Source organism: Cariama cristata, unplaced genomic scaffold, assembly GCF_000690535.1.
Source record: "Cariama cristata isolate BGI_N322 unplaced genomic scaffold, ASM69053v1 scaffold40340, whole genome shotgun sequence".
In the NCBI taxonomy this organism is placed as follows: domain Eukaryota; kingdom Metazoa; phylum Chordata; class Aves; order Cariamiformes; family Cariamidae; genus Cariama; species Cariama cristata.
This window is the reverse complement of record NW_009596006.1, coordinates 2,449-22,677: the sequence shown is the minus strand read 5'-3', so window position 1 is coordinate 22,677 and position 20,229 is coordinate 2,449. Positions and strand designations below refer to the sequence as shown.

The window sequence follows — 20,229 nt, the reverse complement described above, 5'->3', positions numbered from 1 at the left end:
CAAAGGCCATATTTGGTAGGGACTTACAGAGAGGGCATGTCTTTTCTGGCATGATGAAGGGGTAAGACATTCCTGTTGGAATAACTCTGTTAACACTACTGGGATTTCATTACTACTATCTGTTGGTACATCAACGCTGTGGATAGGTAGCTTTAAAAATAATCCTGAATACCTACCTTCAGCTCCAGGGATCTTGCTTGTCATACGCCAGTTTTGAAGGCAGGCTCCAATTCTTTCATAAATAGATGCAGCTCTGCCAAGTCAGGGAGAATTGTCATTGCTTATATTTAGTGTTGTAAAGACTGAAGATGGCATGGCTTAAGTTAAAAGGTTGGATCAGTTTCCCACACTTGCTCTCACACTTTTTGCATTTTTCCTAGTCTGCTTAACTGCAGTTAGCTGTGGCATTACTCGCATTTTATACCAGGGTGAGCAAGGTCTCCCTGAAATCATAGAAACCAATGATATAGGAGAAAATAGGCCTAATGCTTTTCCGACTCTTCCCCCTTCTGATTCTTCAGGCCCCCTTCTGATTCTTCAGGCCCTGCAAGGCAGTTTGGGAGTGACAGGCTTCACACCATTTATTTCTGCACAGACCTAGTCCTGAGTCGCCCTTGGGAGCTGTCACTTAGTTCAGGCTGCATTTGATAGGACTTGAACAGTTCCCAGTTCTGGAAAACTTCCATTCCAACTACTTGGCCCTGTACCTGTCTCGGGTTTCTGTATCAAGGAGTTTAGCTAGTTCCACTTCAAAGTCTCTGTTTATTTATATCTTTTTAATACTGAGCCATAAATAGTGCTGAGCACTGACACCGCCCAAACTGTGCTCTTGGGCACCTGTCAAACATACGTGTTGCACAAAGGAGAAGGTAACAGTTCATATTCACTTAACTCCTTGAGCGCTCAGGGCAAGTATCTTGAATTGAGAATGGGAAAAGATGGGTGCTAGCAAACCTGCAGCAAAGGGAAGATGTAAAAGAAACAGTAGTGACTTGTGTGATCACATTTGATGCCCTGATCTGAGGTGGGCAGATCTTTCTTACGTAACCAAGCTTAAACCCAGCATTTATTCTCTTACTCTTGCTCTGTTTCCCATTTGTAGAATGGGAACAGCTCACTTCACTTTACTGGGGGCAGAGGAAGCAAGGATAAATTCAATGAGCGATGCAAGAGTGTGTTAAGGGGCATATGAACAGTGTGGTAGGAGAAGTTCTGGCAAAGACACCACATTTATCCAGGCTGCTTTCTTATAAAACAACTGAGTTCAAGAAAACTAGATAGCCCCTGGTCCTCCTGAGGGTGCAGACACCACCATCTACCTGGACTCTAGATTCCCCAGTGCTGAGAGCTGGAATGACAGCAGTGTGCTCTTTTTTTTCTCCAGATTTGCAAGACCTGCTGGGACAGAACAGGAGACTGCAAGCAAGAGGAGGAATGACAAAGCAGTAAGTGTAATTATTCCTTTGCTTCTTGAATATGCTTAGAAGAAAATCTAATTTAGCCATGTCTGGAGGAGCTCCTGACTTATGCTCAGGGTTTGTAGGACTGAAACTAGGGCTGAATGCTTAAAAAAAAGAAAAAATAGGGAGGACCCAAATAAAATGGAGTGTGCAATGTAACAGCAGCACCTTACCCAGAGCTGCAGTGCTGAACATAGCATCACATTGAAACCTGCTGTTTTTAAATGGATTCTGGTACAGTGTGAGCTCACTCTCACTCAAAGCCTCTCCCATGCTGTGCCAAAACTGCAGCTGTCCTGGGGTGTGGGGTGCCTGCTTTCTCCCTGCCAAGAGGGAGACTCCAGGGCCTTCAGCCTCACTGAAAAACAAAGGGCACACAGCGGAGTACTTTAAAACGGTTGGTACTTCTCCATATAGACTTACTGCCCTCCCGTGGCTGCCAAGGAGCATCTCTAGTGCAGAAACAGGGAGACCAGGGACCGAAGGAAACAATAAAGAAAAATAACTATATATTCAGTTTAAACCAAAACACAATTGTTACAAGGAAGAGGAAGGCAAACACACTGTGTGATTATACCTAGGAAGGCAAGAACAAAGCGGAGAAATTTACTGGTTTGGGAGCAGCAGGGAGATCTCCAAATACTTTGTTTTGCAAGGACAGTGGGCCTTGAGCTATTCTTCACCACAGTCACATCAGCAAGTGCCATTTACTCAAAGAGAGATGGTCCATCTAACTTTGCCCGATTGCCCCATGGAGAAGACTTCGCTGGCAACCGGTGCAGAGAAGGTATGGGAGAGCAGACCACTGCTCCTTTTCCTGACTGTGGTAGGCGTGTGCTATGACCTTGCTGTATCTACTAACCCTCGTTGGCCCAGCTTCAGCAGTGTTTATAAAGCTCTTGCTGAGACACCTCATAGTGCAAACGTGTTCTTTTCTCTCTGTCAACAAGAAAGATGGCGTTTCTAGTACAGACTGACTCCTTTCTGAGGGACTTCCCTTAAGAGCCTGAAGTTAAGTTTTATGGATGAGACCTTGAGTATCCGATGAGAGCTGCTGTGGAAGCACTGCATGGTTCTGCAAGGACTGTCCCATTTCTTGTACTTATCTTTATGACTGTGCTGCTTCTTGTGCACTCTCTGTGGGCAAAATGCATCTCCAGTCTTTGATGCACAGTAGACACTTTCAACAAAACAACCCCGAAACAATCAAAGCCAAAAGCAACAACAAAGTGACAAGACGAAACACAGCAATAAGTACAAGCAGCAACCACGTGGTCACAAGGTGACAACGCCAAACTGGTTGAATTGTACATGCTTCTGACAAAGGCACTAAACACCTCAAGGAGGCCACAGATCTCCTACCAATGAAAAACTTGGGTTTGCATTAGGCAGGCTTACCACTACATTTTTGTTCATGGACTTGGCTTCAGTCTTACATGTTAGAGATTGGTGTATGCCCAAGCCACATTTGAGACTAGATGCAATGAAACACTCATTTTAGACTGGAGAGGAGGAGTGGGTGTGACAGGGATTGTGTAGGAAAACAGCAACACATGGCACCTCCTATAGGACTTCAGGCTGTTGAGTGACACCTGCATCAAGACTGGTGTCACCCCAGCCTACCTGACAGCTGTGCTTTTTCAGGGATGCGCATCAGTGGGAGTATTAGGATTTCTTCAGGGTGAAAGAGACAGCAGAGCATGCAGCAAGTTGAAATCAGTGAATGAACACAGCACACAAAGGCTTTGCTTATTCAAGTTGCCAGGTCACCAACTCAGTATCTCACGTAGTAGCCAACTAGGGAGTAGAGTCAATCTTGCCCTCTCCATTTTCGCATCTTAGGCCATGCTGCACGATGTTAACATCACAAACAAAACTTCACTTTATATGCAGGTGAAAATGTCCAATGAGATGAGAAATCACTCAATATAGTTTTAAAATTTGTGCATATGTGTGCCTGTACACACATAAACACACACAGTGAATATATATATTTGTAGTAAATACATATGAACTTTTACACAATTAAAACCACTCCAGTGTATACATGATATACTCCTATCACTCACCAGGACAATACATTTTGTTGCACTGACAGAATCTGTTGCTCCGTTACCTTTTAAATTACAGTTTTTCTAAGTTACGCAGAATTGCTCAGTGGAAGGCCAACCTTCGGCAAGCACAAATCTGCAGAAAATCACCAGCTGCAGTAGTGATCCTTCAATATTAGAAGGTTACCCCCAGTTTCCTTCAAATATCCACTCTGCTTTCATAGAAATAAATAGTTTCAAACAATTATGCTACAACCCTGTTAAGCCAAGCAGGATTTTTCTTCTAATACATATAAATACTTCACATCCTCTCTACACCATGCAATGCAAAAAGTAAAATCATGTTTGCAAGTGATTGTAGTCTGATTTGGCCCCATAACTGTTTTAGTTTAAAACAAAACAACAAACAAACAAAACCAAAAATCAACTCTCACATAAACCTTAAAAATCAGCAGACAGAGCTCTAGTGATTTATGTTTCCAAAAGAAATACCTTTTAGTAATAATTAACTCTGCAGCTGTTAAGTCCAAACATTGCAAATGTAAGAAGTGAGGACAGAAAACTAAACAAAGAGCAAGAATTACTTGTCCAAACTGAGACACATGCAACTTGTAAAAACCCTTACACGCTTTTTAAAAACTTGTTTGAACCACCTGTGTGATGTCCTTGTTAAATATCGAAGTAGATTAGCTTCAACAAGTCTATTGGAAAAAGCACTACCTTAAAAATGCATAGAGTTTAAAGCCTTATCTTAAAAAGTATTTTCAGAGATGAAATTCTGCATCTCTCAATGACACTGCATTATTCACAAAACCTTGCATAATGTTACATTTGAAACACTGACATTGATCAGCTGTCAAAGAAAACAGAGCTTGTTTGCATAATAGACACACAAAAAGAAAAGAAAAAAAAAATCACAGAAGTTGGCTATTTCTAAAAAACTGACTCTTGTAGTTGGAGAAAACAGTAAGGTTCAGTCAGACCTGTTTTTTTACTGGCAACAAGCACTGTGATTTTTATTTTTTTTTTAAGTGAAATCACTTGAGAGGGTCTAAATATTCCTAGCATTAATGATTCCTTATGTAGAGTAATGTAACAGCAGGTTAAAGTTTGCACTCCCGTATTTTGATACAAATTATGACAGAGTATTTCCAAAAGAGTCTCTTTGACAGTAAATAGCTATTTTAAAACTTGTAATAAAAAAATAATCTTTAAACAGTACCAAAAACTAGGTACACCAAGTCTCAATCAATGGAAGAGGACCTTTTCCTAAAGGGAAGGTAAATCCTCCTTCGGAGTAGTTACAACAACACACAGAAATGAGACCAGAAATACACACAAGAAGTTACAGGTCTGATTTACTGGAGTTCTGCAATAATTTCCATCTTATGGTAATCTGAGGATTGTAGTATGAACCCAGAAAAAGATTTCCAAAAAGATAAAATACTAGGAGGAGATGGGAAAAAGTATCTCTTTTCCCATGTGGAGGATCTGATGCACTGGAACAGGCAGCCCTGCCTTCGTCAGCTGTTAGCTGCGGTGGTGGATGCTCTCAGACCCAGAAGCCTGATGTTTAAACATCCTACCACTGACACCCTGTCTAGATCCATCATGGCTCGCTATGTCTAACTAAGATCAGAATAAACAGGCATTTGGGGCAATTTCAACAGAAGTTGTGTGCACAGAGGCCAGCTTATGAAGTTCAGCCTCACTTCTCTAATGCTCACAACCAGGTGTAACACAGTGCTCCGTTCTGTGCATGCTGACTGCTATGCTTTTCTAATTACAAGTATGATTTACTCACACTGCATGTTTGCACAGCACTCCAGCAGTGTGAAGCGTTAGAAATTCTAGAGTACAGTTAAACTTGACTGCAATTCCAGGGCTAAAACACCTTAGCTTCTGGAACCACAGAGCACGCTCTTCACCTCTCCAGTGTCCCACGCTACATACAGGTTTCTGTGCTCATGACAGCCAGTGTGCACACCAGGTAACATAAAAGTAATGCTCCGACATCAGCAGCGAGCCAGGTTTTTCACTGGAGTCCAAGAGTCCTGTGAAAAATCTCAGTTCAACATGTAACTTTTAGTTTTTAGTACACATCATGTCACAGAGTTAAGTGTTTTCCTTACAAATATATGGCACTAAGTGTAAAACTTTATGACTTATTCCAAACAGTGTACCACACTTGACAGCAAAGCTTTAAAAAGAATCCTCTAACTCCCACTTCTTCTAAATATACAGCTGGTGGGAGGCCAGGGTGTCCATGAATGGTCGCACAAGGTTGTCTGTCGAGAAGTAAAAGACCAAGCCAAAGGTGATGGAGATGGGAAGAGCAGGCAGTGCTTTCTTAAAAACAGCCAGTAATAAAAGAGTTAAGCATAAACCCTGCCAGAGAGAAGAGAATAAAAAACACAAGGAGATTTAGTCAGAAGCCCAAAAATATATCTGTCATCAACAACCTACTATACAAACCATAGGCGATATGCACTGTACAGCAACTGAAGCCTGCCCAGGCTAGCAGTGCAGGAGGTACATTTGTCCACAGCTTCACCTTTCACACAAGTTGGCCAAGTATTTTCTCCAGCAATCTGGAGCACAGCTCTCTGCTGAGGAAGTGGTATAAACAGCTAATGCTGACATACAGCTGACCCCGAGAGGTTCATTTATTTACAGATTATTTTACATTTTGTTCTGTGCCATTATGTATGAAGTACTGATCCAGCAGATAAGAGCACTTTAGTCCTGGTGAACTGCACAGATAAGGAGTTTCAGTGGCAGACTCTAAAACAGAGCAGCATGTACTTCTACCACCTTCCCAGTTTTCAAGGTCTTGTGGGGTAAAAAAAAAGAAAAAAACCAACAAACAAAAAAAAACCCCACGAAACAAAATATTCACTGCTGTTCTTTTGACTGAATTGCTTACTATGATAGATGCATTCTGGTTTTATCTCGATAGCAGGCCAAGATCTGGTTTTTGGAGCATGTGTGAAAGCTTCTGTACCTTTTTGGGTAGACAGTATGGCTAAGTGCATTTAGGTATGGATTCCTTCTCTCATCTGAGCCCTTTTTAATTCCTCCATGATGACAAAACTTCAGAGACACTAGACTCCAAAAACTGTCCATTAGCTAAAGATCAGTAGACAGGACTTTTTTCTTTTTTTTCAAAAAAAAAATAAAATCAATGTTTCTAGACTGAAAGTTTGATTACATTCCAACTGAGCCTGTAGCTCTGTTCTTACACACTCAGTGCATCTGGCCTACACCTGCTCCTTAGTTCTCATCTATATTTAAAGACATTCTCCCTGCTGGGATACTGCAGGGGCATTTTTGGGAACCAGAAAGCCACACAGCAGCAAGATTATGAAACTGCAAAAGGAGACAGAACAAATTTTAACAGCATCATAAAAGAAACAGAATGGGGCATTTGGCCACACAGACAGACAAGAGAGAACATTTCCCTCAGCATAGGGACCCTGTGCTGGACCCCAGGACATGAAGCTAGGTGATCCTATAGGTTTCTCTGACCTGTGAGGTAGGAAAACTACACTCAACACACTTTATTTAAGTTAGCTCATTTCCAGTTCTCATGCTTTTTGATCCACGATCTTCACAAGTGAAAGTCACTGTCTTTCACTATCCTTGGGATCTAAGTCAGGAAACGGAGGCCCAAGAAGGACCCAATAATTAATTTTCTTTTACCTTCTAAAAACCCTGCTGTTGCCCTTCTGGTTAGTTTCCATGAGGATGCTCACGTAAACAGCAAGTTCCTAGTAATTATTTTCTACCTACATGTGGTCATTAAACCTGGCAGGACTGAGTCCTTTAGCAGTTACAGTATGATCGTCATCTGCTTTTACTGATAGTTTCCATGGATTTTTAAGTCTCCTTCCTTCCTGTTTTTCCAGCTGAAACAGCAGAACAAGATAAGTCTTCATCCCCTTATCTAGCAGTTCTCCTTAGCATGAGGGAGTTAACCTTTTCAACTACACTTGCTAATCAATGTGGAGTTCACAATACTGACTCCTGTGGCTGACAGACATCCCCAATCTTTTAGCACTGAAGCAAACCTACCAGCAGTTCAGCTGTAACTGTTTTCTCTGGGGCTGTTTCACCCCCACCAGCTCCACACTTGGCTCTGCTCTGACAAGTCCGTACCATTCAGCTTCAGTGGCTGTTTAAAGCCTGTCTTTACAGACAGAGCACCGGGTGGTTTCTCCTAAATACCCAGCATGTTACCTGCAGTGGTTTAGCAGTGCTCAGCTGCTGGTACTTCTGGCAACACTGCTGGGCTAAACAGGGCGTAACAGAGTTTTTAAAAGCTTGCTCACTTACTATGAGAATGGCTACGAAGCAGGCCAGCGTAGTATTCCAGTCTCCACTAGCTGTGGCAGCTGCTTTCCCAACAAGCACACTGTAAAATATGAAGTCTCCAAGGCCCAGCTTCACACCCCCTGAGAGAAGTGGAAAAATAAAGTAAGTGTTAATTGTGCTCCTCCTGTTTTGCTTCCTCCTGAACAAATTCTTGTCCCCTGGGGAGCCCATGAAAGTTCCTAATCCTGGCTACCAACCTGGACCCTTAGCATCCCACACATGACTGAGGAGGCCGAGACTTCCAGCCCCCTCTCCTGCAGTTGTTTTGGTTCAGCCTCATTCTCTGAGGTGCTTCCCTGGCCTGCTTTACAGATGTACCAGCTGAGGAAGCATGAGGATGGAGAGGGGTGGGAAGCAAGGGGAAGAAGGAACTGTTTAAATTGTCTGCATAGCTGAGAGATGTCACTGGAACCACAACCCCAGAACAGATTCTGCAGCAGCAAGAAGTAATACACAGTCAGATTCAAGATCTTTGTGCTCAACAAGTCACATCCCTTCAAATTAACTGTGATTAGACCAAACAGGGTAACAGAGTGTTAACCACAATGAGTAAAAACATTAGGCTCTGACTACACTGAAAACAACGTATAAAGCTGCCCTTACTTTCCTCCTCCTCGAGCTCCTCTAAAGAAGTGATGGGGCGGGTTGGAACAGGACTCCTCGTCTCTGACATCTGAGAGTCTGCGTGTGAAGGGCTCCTGTGGTTCTCTCGCCCATCCTCAGCTTGGTTCCACAAAATTAGACCAAGAGCAGACAAAAAAAAAAAAGAAACACCAGAGGAAGCTACATTTATAACTTGTTTTAATGCATGAAATCCACACTTCTGTAAAGCTTCTCTGGAAGGGGTAAAAGCCCTTTGTTTCTTGGAGGTGTGGTCATCAGGACCAGTTCAAGCAGAGACATTTAGTGGCTTTGAGGAAAACACGTGTGTTGTTATTTGAAACAGTTGGAAGGGTACATGTTCACAGCTTCTTTGGCAGCTACCCAGGAGTTCTATGGCTTTAACATGTGAGTACATACGCAGAACTAAGCATTGCTCTGCATAGACTAGAATGACAAGTAAAATCAAGTAAAGTTAATATGCATTCCCACATTGTTATATCTTTGGGGTGCAGGTGCTGAGGTACTCCCTAACCAGTCATATGACAAAAATGGATGACTTAGAGGACTTCCATTTATGAGAAATGTTCTGCCCTGAATCACATTGACACTGGAGCTGGGTGTTCACGTGTAGAAAGCAGACACATTTCATTGTTCATAGACTTAATTTCCCACCCCTGCCATTAAACACATCTAACAGAACCCTTGGTAGTGCTTTTGGAAGCAGCCAGTCTGTGATATATTACTCCATCTGACAGTTCCTATTTTTCAGAAGCACTCATACAAACTTGCTAGTCCACATCAGTCTGACAGGATGCTGCTGCTGCAGATGCAAGCAGGCTGTGATCTGGGACCCAGAGCTTCCACAGAGGCATTCTGTACACCTCAGCAGGTAGTTTGCGCCTGCTCTGTGCGCCATTTCAAAGCAGGATTGTGTCCCTGTGGTTTGTTAGTAAGTCAGCTGCTTTGTCCTGAAATAAGCAGTATGTTCAGTTACCAAACCTTGGCGTACATTTATTGCTTTAACATGAAAAGGTACTGTCATCCCTGAAGTGCAACAGGACCAGATGGAAATCCTCCCAACGCCGCAAGTCAGATTTCGTTCAGTCACCTTAAAACTGCAGTTTAACTTGCATTTCAAGAAGATAAAGCAAAGGCACACAACTTACCACAGGAGCAGCTAGAATGTAAACTTGGAACGCATAAGCTACTCTTGGGTAACTGCCCAACCATAAGCCTTTACCCAAGGGTAAACGTAAAGACGTTAATTTTCTTTGGCAGGGTATGCCATACTGCACTTACAGCTAGGCAAGAGCATGTCTGCTCCACAGCAGTGGCCTGAACACAACACGCTGCAACACACACAAATTCACCAGCTCATCAGCATTGTGTTATGAGCCTGTGTTGTAATGTACCATCCTCAGGTAGTAAAAATATAAGCCCCCACTAGCCCACTTTCAGCTCTGACTTCCGTACATCGGAAGATGTGTGTTGAACAACACTTCTGTTTGGGTTTTTGTTTGTTTTTTAAATAAAAGCAGCCTGAATACTGGAGCTTCCTACATTGTCTGGTTATCTTTGCTGCCAGTCCTAACAGCAGGTTTCAGAACATCACCAAGTTCTGCAACTAATGTAACACCACTGAAAAAAAAAGGCATCCATCAGGATTCAGGGGCTTACATTTACTTGCAGTCTCAAACATACACATTATTTCCATGGGACAGTGCTCTGTATAGAAGGGTGACATGCAAGCAAACCTGCATCCCACGTCTGCTGACTTGGTCCCCTTGCTGCTGTGTCTGGCTTTGCCATTCCAACTGTCCACATCATAGCAGCTAGAAGGAAGATAAAGTAATCAGCTGTGTTAAACATCGGTCACTATAGCTCAGAGGAGATAAGGATTTAGCTGTCCCTAAAAATACAAACCCTTGCATCTGTAAATGCTTTTAAAACAGTCTTAGTTGGTTTCCCTAGGCACTTAGAAGGCAAGGTGGGAGAAAAGTAAGGCAGTGCATCCATTCGGTTTTTAAGAAAGTCCCAAAGCACAAATAGCTAAAAGTCAGTATAGTCTTCTCTGTAGGCTAAAGGCGGCAAAAATCCAGAAGTAGGGTCCTCATCTTCATTGTTTTCTTCCTGGTTTCTGGCTCTTCTCTTCAAAGAAAACAATTGCCCAGGAAATGGTGGTAGTACAAAAGGTAACCAGAGCTTAACTAACACAGCTTACTCCTCACGTTCTGCTAAAGGTAAAATATACAAGTGAGGGATATGCAGGAGTTGTCATAGTGCTAGTTTTCTCTCTGCCTATTTGTTTTGGTTCTTTCCTGTCAAAATATTGGCTATTTCTGTTTTGGTTCCAAGAACAACTGAAGGATGTTTGGGGGTTTGTTCTTGACATGGATCCCTAAATTAAAAAGGCATACAAACCATTCTAAAATCAGTGGAAGGGAACTCAAATCAGCTGTTTATTCAAGCATGCATCAGTCTTCCTGTTTTTATAGAAGCTAAACTAAACAAAATAAGCCAAGGCAAACACAGTGGCTGCTTTTCTACTACAAGCTCAGCCAAGGTGATGTTTTTGCATCTAGAGGGAGCCACAGAATGTGGTCTTGCAATGGAGACACTGACGTTCTGCACAAGAACTTTTTGTTCAGTATTTACGATTTGTTGAATTGCATTCTCCTTTAGAGAAGCTCTTGTTAGTTAACTAAAACATGTGAGAGACTTCATCTAGATTGTCTCAGATCAGCATAACAGAATCTCCAGTAAAAGGGAGGCCAGCTGAAGCCAAAAGAAGCTCTGCTTGGAACACATAAAAGCATTTATATAACATTAAATGTTTGGAAAAAAAGATCCATCAGGTTGTAGGCATCCTCAGCTTAGCACCCAACATTGGGAAATACCCATTCATCTTACAAGCAATGTAATGAAAAAGTCACTGAGATCCACGAAGCACTTGAGTCCAGGTCCCGTGAGCATTGAGTAGCCTGCCTTCCAACTATCTTAATCTTAAGCACATATTTACCTTTTTGGAGAAGGGCACCAGATACCATCATAGTTAAACAGGCCAAGAAAGCCAGGGAAGAGCTGACTGATTTTGTTTGCAGAGCAATACTTGAACAGAGCCCTTGACAAAGCAAGCAGCGACACAATGAACAATAAAGCAAATATATTCTAAGCACTGCCATCTGTAGAGTGCACAGAACAAGAGGGGGCTACAGGAGGAATGGAACCTCATCATATGTTTAAAGTGTGCCCATAAAGCGTATGCATAAGGAGTAAGTGTATTGAGTTAGCATCATCTAATCACAGAACTTTGCAAACACTACTGTCCATCTAACACAGGTTTTTGTATGCAGAACAAAGGGGCATGTTCTGCACTGTATTCTCAAAAGGATGAATCTACTTTTGAACATCTCGGCTTCACAACGCCAACACGAGCTCCCTTTGGCTAATCAGAGTTGCCACCATCGTAACTGATACACAAGGCTGCTTACAAATGGTCTGTGCCAGAACACAGATGTGCACTAATCTTAGGGCAAAGAAGTAACTAAAATAGCGCTCTTTGGTTTGACACAGAAATCAGTTGCAAGTTTAATCTGGCTAAAAACATTAACATTCTAATCTTACTCACAGGAATATATTAATGCAGGAAAAATGGGCTCATTTCTCTCCTGTGCAGTTTCTACCAGCATTCTTAGTGGCCCCTTGGGACAGAGAACAGCCATCAGATCTGCAAAGAGAAAAGGGCCAGACAATCTCATCTCAAACTATCATGCATATTTTACATTCTTTATCTTTAAAAAGCTATTCTCCCCTCAAAATTACATCTATCAATGTTAACTGGATGATTACCTGAATGGCAGTTTCTGCCACTTTGCATAACTCTAGCTGTTCTAGTCCCTGAAGATGTTCACTTAAAATACCATCCCCAAGCCTTAATGTAATAATCAGAGTTTTCGTTGTGCTAATCCTATAAAAAGCCTCTTGAGAATACCACGTTATTTCTTTGAAAGTAAATGACAGCATTACATCGAGGTGTTAAATTTAACTAGAGGAGGACTGGGAGTACCTTGTTCACATTCCAAAACCCATTGCTACGTACACTGGCTCTGTGTTTCACATGAAGGCAGGCCTTTGGTCCAGTTCCTTTTTGCCTACCTTCTCTCCTCCATCAGAGCTCCTCACCAATCTGAGTGTTACCTCCTGGCTACCTCTTGTTCTGCAGGTTCTCATACCAAAATCCATGATCTCTCGATAACCGTAAACAAAACCTGCAAGACTATCAGGTTGCTACCGATAAAAATCCAACCACCCCTACCATGCAATTAGATGTGGTTCAGTATTTCCCTGCCTTGGTGTTCCACTTTGAAAGACATGGTAGGCGTACAGTAGCTCCATGAACAAGTTAGCAAGAGACAAGCCAGGGAGTCACTTAATTGCCCATCTGCCTCTTTCTAAAGCTGTTAGCACCATAAGGTTGTTTTCTGAATGGCATACACAGTCCTGAGACTGCCTCAGAGTAAGATCTCCATGAGCCACACCTTCAGAGTCACAACCCAGACTTACCATAGATGGAGATTGCACCTAGAATCACCCATGCTGACCACTCAGGTAGATATTTAATGAAAACCAGTGCCATTAGAGCACTGATCATAATGAGATATGCTTGCTGGAGCTGCAAGGGACCTTTCCAGTGGATGCAAATCATTCCAACAGCTCCAAAATTCCAGATGACTAAGAACAGGGTGGGGTAATCCATGGCTACGTTGTACGTCTTCAATACTTCACTGGAATACAACAAGAAGATTTAGCTAAGCAATAAAAGCAACCTACATGCAAAGCATCCTACTAGCTGTAGTAAAACAAACAAAACTCCCACTACACCAGGAGGAAGCAGGACAGAAGCAGCTCTCATCACAGAAGGGGAACCTGCCTTGCAGCCAATTACTGCTCTTAGATCTCTGTTCTTCTTGCAGGAGATGGACATGCCATGTGTGCAGACAGTCACCCCACTGCCTTAGTCCTGAGGCCAACAGTGATTCCAAGGGTTTGAGCAGGCAGGATTTCAAGTCTTAACCGAACATAGGCCTGCGGCTACATGACCATCTGCAGCAAAGAAGTCACGTAAGAGTCATCCCAGCAGATGCGTGATGCTTACGGTTAAAAATTAAAAGTTTTAACAAGCGTCACCCGCAAGTTAAAAGCTTGGTTCTACCTGCGCTGGGAGCTAAGGGAACGAGCTTGAAACAACATAGTTAGAGAAAAAGGCAAGACAAATCAGAGAACCAACTCAGCACGTAAAATTCCTTTCCACTTGCTTCTCAACGTATAATTCAGGGCCTCTGTACCACAAGGTTCAGCCTGTTCATTTCATTCTCACAGTATCACTTCCCAGTGATTTTTGTAGAGTAGGCACGTTAAAATTGGGCATGGCTTATTAAAGACTTAATTTTCCATTTTTAAAAAAGAAAGCTATCCGATTCTAACAATACTTAAACCTCCATTTGGAGAAGGCGAGCCATGCCTTTCCTTGTTCAAGTTGGGGAAGGAGCCCTGAACCGCCAGGTTACCTGCACCATTCCCACTTACCCGAGATATATGTAGGTAAAGAGGAAGAGCAGCATCAAAGAGGACAGGATCAGCCAGCCATGGATGAACTATTAAGGGCAAGAAGAGACAGGGATTGAAGGGGCTGTTACCCCTCGCGCAGGGCCGCATGCACTATTGACAGAGCTTCCTATTGTCCAACAGTCTCCTTCTGCACTCCTCCTCCAGTTTCCAAAGATCTCGCCTTCCCCACTGCCGGTGAGGGAGGAGGGACAGCCAGTTGCCCCCAGTTCTCCCAAACTCTTTCATTTTATATTCTATCCCTTGGTGTATTGTTTTTCTTGGTTTGTTTTGGGTTTTGTTTGGGGTTTGTTGTTTGTTTGGTTTAGTGTCTTTCCTATCCATTTCCATGGGTATCCATACTGGCTCCTAGCTTAGACAGGCAAGCACGTTCTCTCTGCTTAGTGGGGAGGAGGAGGGGTTTGCCTAAGGCTGTACCATAAATCCATCTCAGGGCCAAGTTTAAAAAGCAGCAATGGCCAGTGCTCAAATGCTGGGCTGGTACCACATATAGCAACTCCCTGGGCACCACAAAACCTGAATGTGCCTTTCCCCCCAAGCCTTGTCCCTTTCCACCAGAGCCTCCACAGGCAGGAGGAATACCAGTTCCCACAAAGCTCGGCTGAAACTTTTTAAGAGAAGGCATTCACAGCAAATGGTACAACTTAGTGCGTTAAGTACAAACAGCAAAACTTTTTGATCAGATGGAAGAGACTCAGACCTGACTAACACAAAGTAGCAAGCCCTATTTTTAAGAGCCTAACATTAGTGACAAAATAACAGCAAAGCATATCCTGGGGCACAGCTCTACCACCACTGACAAAGGCTTCTGTACAATATGGTTCTTGCTGTGACTAAGATGTGGACTAGCCAGTGCAGTGCCTGTATTTCTCACTGACACGCAAGCCCCACTTGAACTCAAATTCACAGCATATGGGTGGAAAAAGGCTCTGGCATGAATGCTTTACCTTGTAGCAGCGATATTTATAGAGCACAACTAGGAACACAGTCATTACAACGATGACGCTGATCATTATGATGGTGTTCAACACTGAGTTCAAGAGACGCTGGCCCACAGATGGGGTATCCTCACTGAAAGGGGTGTAGATCCTGCAATATAAAGCAAAAGCCATATAAAGTATATCTATTCTCTTCTAACTGCCCCAAGATAAAACCAGACCTCTCTGTGTGTGGGAAAGAAAGGGAGGTAGGACTGCCAAGGACAGCAAACATGAGATGTAGCCTCTGAAGGGGCTGGGATCCAGTTAATTATCAACTGAAGATTAGTGGTCTCTATCAAAAGCACATTCCTACAGAGAAGCTGTGGCTGGCAGAGCTCTAAACAAAAAGACTTAAGAGTATAAATGACTTTATTTTCATAACTTCTCTCCAGGCCACGAATTTTTATTGCATGCTCTGGATCCTCCCTATGATAATTATAACGATACATCCCAGGTGCTGTCCTGAAAGGGGCCGACCCTTTCTTTCCACACTTGGTAGGAGAGTCTTGGACTCTTTTATCCGTTCTCATCACCCTGCACCCCCCCGCCCCATTTTGTTTCCTTTGGTTCAGTTCAAGGGACCACAGTCCCCGTTTCTCCACCTGACGTGTGAAGCGCAGTTAGAGCCCCAGGAGCACTCTCAGGCACGGTCAGCAAGAGCTGGATGGAATTACGTATCCACACCATGAGTCTTTAGGAACCAGAAATGTCATCAGGAAATGAGACACTCATCCAAATGAACATGCTATTCCCTCACTGCTGCCAGCTAGCGAGTGAACAGACTAGGAGCTCAGCCTGGGCCTTTTATGCTGCACTATGAAGCAACTTCATTATTACGCTGCTCACAGGCTTCGCTTAGGGCACCCTAATGACAGTGCTAACAAATCAATATACTGCAGCTATGGAAAAACTTACACAGATGAACGTAGCATACTTCAGTAAGATCTCTGTATGTTTACACAGCCACCTTTAGCTGTGTAAAGGTTCTCCCAACCTGCCAAGGAAGCACTCTGCGTACACAGACGTGCGTACGTGGTACCTATGTGTAAAGCTAGGGATCCCATGTACTCAGAGGCTGTTTTGAAGACCCCACTTACAGCTGCCCGTTTTTCTCCGTATAGAAGCGCACTGACTTTATGGTGGCGACGACAACAATCATACAAAGGGTGACAGGCACAAAGAGCATGATTACATGCTTTGCTCCATATTTCAGAGTCAGTTCCTCCTCTTCATTTTCCAAGGCGCTTTCTCTCACTGGAACACTCGAGTCAGACATTTCCCCATCAGCAATATTGTTAGGGCTACGGCTGCCACCTGTTTGCCTTTTCTGAAAAGAAATATTAGCAAATATGTAAGATGCTTCTTTTCTTTGTGTTCAAAGCTTTATTCCATCATATCCTATGAGGCTGCTGTAGGCCATCACAGCATACCAACTTGTTCCTAATAGAAAAGTACCAACTGAATAACACAATTAGAAATTCCATTGCAAACAGGCTGCAATGGAGTTTTTAAACCAAAACCATGAATGTCTAAGGGCTTCTTCAAGTGCAAATACACAGATGGGCACATGCACATGAAGGGCAAGATGCCCAGAACTGAGACAGAAGAAATGTCATCTAAGGTGGCGTAAGCTTGACCAGTTCCTCTCCCCACAGCAATGCTGTGCTTGCTTTACCCTGCTGCTTTGCTGGCAGCAGGACTAGATTCTGTTCTAACATCACTGCATTTGACCAGAGCAGACAAAGGGTTTCTGGCAAAACAAGAAGGCTGAAAAGGATATCCTGCACGAGTCATATGTGCCTCGGGTCCTGATTAAAAGCCAGTATCTTTACCAAACGGAAGGAAATGGGAGGAGTATATACGGAGATAAAAAGGGGGAAAAAGTCACAGTGGAGGAAACGGGAACAGGCACTGCTGCTGCTGGCTGAGAGTGACACCAGAGAAACAACACTGGCCAAAGCCAATCCCAGAAGCCAGTCTGCTGGGAGCGACTGAGGGGTGTCAGGACTACATCTGTCATCACACCCCATTTCTTCACTCCTCGGGAAGGATGCATACCTACCCTATGTGCCTGCGCTTCCCCTGCTTCTGAGGCTTGCAGGCCATCCTGGTAGGAGGGTACCGGAGGGCTCTCTGCAGACATCAGGGACGTTCTCTCATTGCAGGGCTCCTCCTCGCTGTCCGAGTTGTTCATGAACGTGATCATCGTCGTTTTCCTAGGGAGCGCTCAGGAGGGGCACAGCCAAACACTACTCAAGGCTGAGGGAACAAGCAGAGCAGAAGGAAAGAGGAACAGTGAACACCACAGCACAAACAACTGGAAGTCTGAAGAGGGGCACACTTTCAGCAGAAGGCTACAGCACGCTATGTAACTCCATCTCCGTCTAACAGCTGATTTAGCCTGCCATCACCCCAGGCACGACAATCCGTTCAGTTAAAGAACAGCAAAATGCAGCACCGAAGCAATTTAACACTTTTTCTTTGCCACAGCTTTCACAGTTGCTGCCTCTATTTTCCCTCTCCCGTTAGTACACCTTGACTTTCACAAAGGAGGTTTCTCAGTGCTTAGTGTTTGTTTTGCATGGGCCAAACCAAGCTTCACCTCAAATGCTGGCTGCCTGCTGGAAAGCCGAGAGCTCAGCTCTTACACACCACTCCTGCAAGCATCCGCAGGTAGTAGAAGTTTCTTAGTAACCCGGAGCCTCGGCTTTACATAAGGCAATAACCAGGAGTTACATGCTGTCTTCCCTGTTATGACTGTTTATTAACCAGATGAATTTTATAAGCAGTTCTTCTCTGCCCACGGACAAGGGGAGGTTTGCATAGGAAGGGAAAGACCTGTCTCTTAGGTAAGCCACTTTTTTTTTTTCCTCCTATGTTGCTTTGTGATTAACAGCAAAACTACTTGGATGGGCAAAAACTTGGGAGTAAAAAAATGGGGGCTAGAAATGTTTGGCCTCTTTCCGCCTACTGCTGTGCAGAAAAGCAAGCAAAGCAGCAGCACAGTGCAGAAAGGACAGGAACAGCTCTTCTTTCTAGACATCAGAGAAAGGAGGTACACTGCCCTGGATACTGCAGAACAGCCTTAAAGCCAGGATTTCAGGAAGGTCTAAAGGCAGATGATAGGAAATCCTTTTAGCATTTATTAAGTCAGCTTAACAAAGCAACTGAAGTAAATAAGGATAACTCAGTCGCCTTCTGATTCTCAGCCACCTGTCCATAAGCAAAATCAGAGCTCTAATGCATTATAAAGCTGTAATATCTACAAGAACACCTCTCCTCTGTTTTTTACCCAACTATTTTACCCAAGCCTATGTGTCTCAGGAAATATATCCAACTCAGAAGAGGAAGCTGAAGAAGCCATGTGACTTGGATGCAGTCACTTGAATCTGAATCATGCTTTTGCAGTCCAACCAGTACACTATGCTGTCTACCAGCCAGCTTGAGAGGTCAGAGTGGATACTTTGAAGATCTGTGAGATATTCTTGCTTCTCACTAAAGAAACTGAAATTCACTTTGGACGAAGGAAAGAGGGAGGAGTGGGAGATTTCCCTTTCTTTCACAACCTCCTCAACACATCTGGCACCTTCAAGAAATTTTAGAATGTCAACTCAATCTGCCCAAGTGAAACATTTTTCAGACATCTGCTCCTCCCCTGCCTTCTCTTCAAGCTCTTTCATATCATTTTGTTCCTTTTTTAGTGATAAAAGCGGTACAGTTATGGGAAACAAATGCAAGGCCTGTCAGCTTCACAGTAATACTGTGTTCTTACTGAGCTGCCCAACACCTGCATTTGTGTGCTTATTTCTTACAGAACCCAAAATCTCCACTCTGGGTGCTTAACACACACACACAATGGAGCACGTGAGGGCTCACAATTTACAGTTGAGAGCCTAGATTCTGGTCCAGTTATAGGATTTAGGCCTTTAAAGAAGTCAGGTACACAAAGTCATTCAATCATGACATACTTCTGGATCCGTGAACAGGCTAAGTTACGCATGCCACGGGATCTGTGACCCATGGAATTTAAATAACTTTCAAAACCTTCTGCCCATGTCAGAGACCAGGGAAGAAATAAACAAAGATTTACTCTCTGATAGTTTGGCACCAATATTTAGGTTTTAACAACCCAATGAAAATATTAAAGAACTTTTTCTCCCAGTACTTAAGAAACTGCCCCACAATTTTTCCTATATGAATAGAGCAATTCTGCAGAGAATTTAGAAGGGACAGCCAATTAGCCTACTTTCAACACCCTAGTTAGGCCCACTGGAGGAGTTAAACCAATAGCAAAAACACAGCGCTAATTACTAACCTCCACAATGACATGGAAAAAGAATCTCATGTTGTAATACAGCCATTTTTAAGCTGGACATTTTCATGCTACTCTCCCTCAACAAGGAAATGGACAAATGCAAAGATGCAACAATACTTCGGGTCAGCAAGCAGACTCAGACCTGAACACAGCTTTACTGTCCCTTCTTTACGAGGCTTTGGTTTCAGTGGGGGCTGACACAAACAGACCCCAACGTAGCCGGGATTTTACAGGAGCTCCTGTGGCGACCAGCCCTCAACAAATCCTCAGATGCTGCTGCCTTAAACTGACCTAAATATGTGGTCCTGCCAAAGGGGTTGTCCCACCACCCTGTCCCTCTGGTGCCAACACCAAGTGCTCAGCAGCTGTCTAACTCTTTTGAAAAGACAATAGGCACTTGTTTTCCTTTGCTTTCACAGAGCCAGGTTCCAGCAGGACCAGCTCCCAGGCTGGCTACGCAAGCAGCCCCAGTGCCAGCACTCACATGAGGAAAAGGGAGTGCTGGGCCATCCCCCTTCTAGTTAGGGTCGAGCGTTACGGTGGCAAGCCTTCTCATAACTCCCAGACAAGCAGCTCACCCTCACCTCAGGTCTGCAACACCTTCAGCAGCATGGCTCTTAGCCAAGCAGGGGTCTTTGACATATGGTTTAAGGAGGCAGGAACGCCGGCCCTCTCCCTCTGCCCCACCACAGAGTTTGTCTAATGCCACTATTTATTCATCAGAGCTGCACTTTGAACTGGCACCAAGGCTGCGCTGGCTTCCGGAGAGAGCTTTGGTTTAAGCAGTCAGTGCTTTATATAGGAGGAAGGACCAGCCTGGT

The 20,229-nt window shown here is 43.7% G+C and overlaps 1 protein-coding gene across 1 annotated transcript; it reads right to left on the bottom strand.

Moving 5' to 3' along the window:
• Positions 1-5,327: 5,327 nt before the first annotated feature.
• On the bottom strand, positions 5,328-17,355 carry PSEN2 (presenilin 2). Its single transcript, XM_009704137.1, has 11 exons — positions 17,156-17,355; positions 16,191-16,420; positions 15,061-15,202; positions 14,075-14,142; positions 13,052-13,272; positions 12,117-12,215; positions 10,243-10,320; positions 9,988-9,989; positions 8,489-8,603; positions 7,847-7,965; positions 5,328-5,899 (listed from the first exon to the last, which is right to left on the bottom strand). Exons 1-11 carry the CDS (start codon positions 17,297-17,299, stop codon positions 5,744-5,746), a joined length of 1,374 nt encoding a protein of 457 aa, XP_009702439.1. The 5' UTR covers positions 17,300-17,355; the 3' UTR covers positions 5,328-5,743.
• Between the last annotated feature and the right edge of the window lie 2,874 nt (positions 17,356-20,229).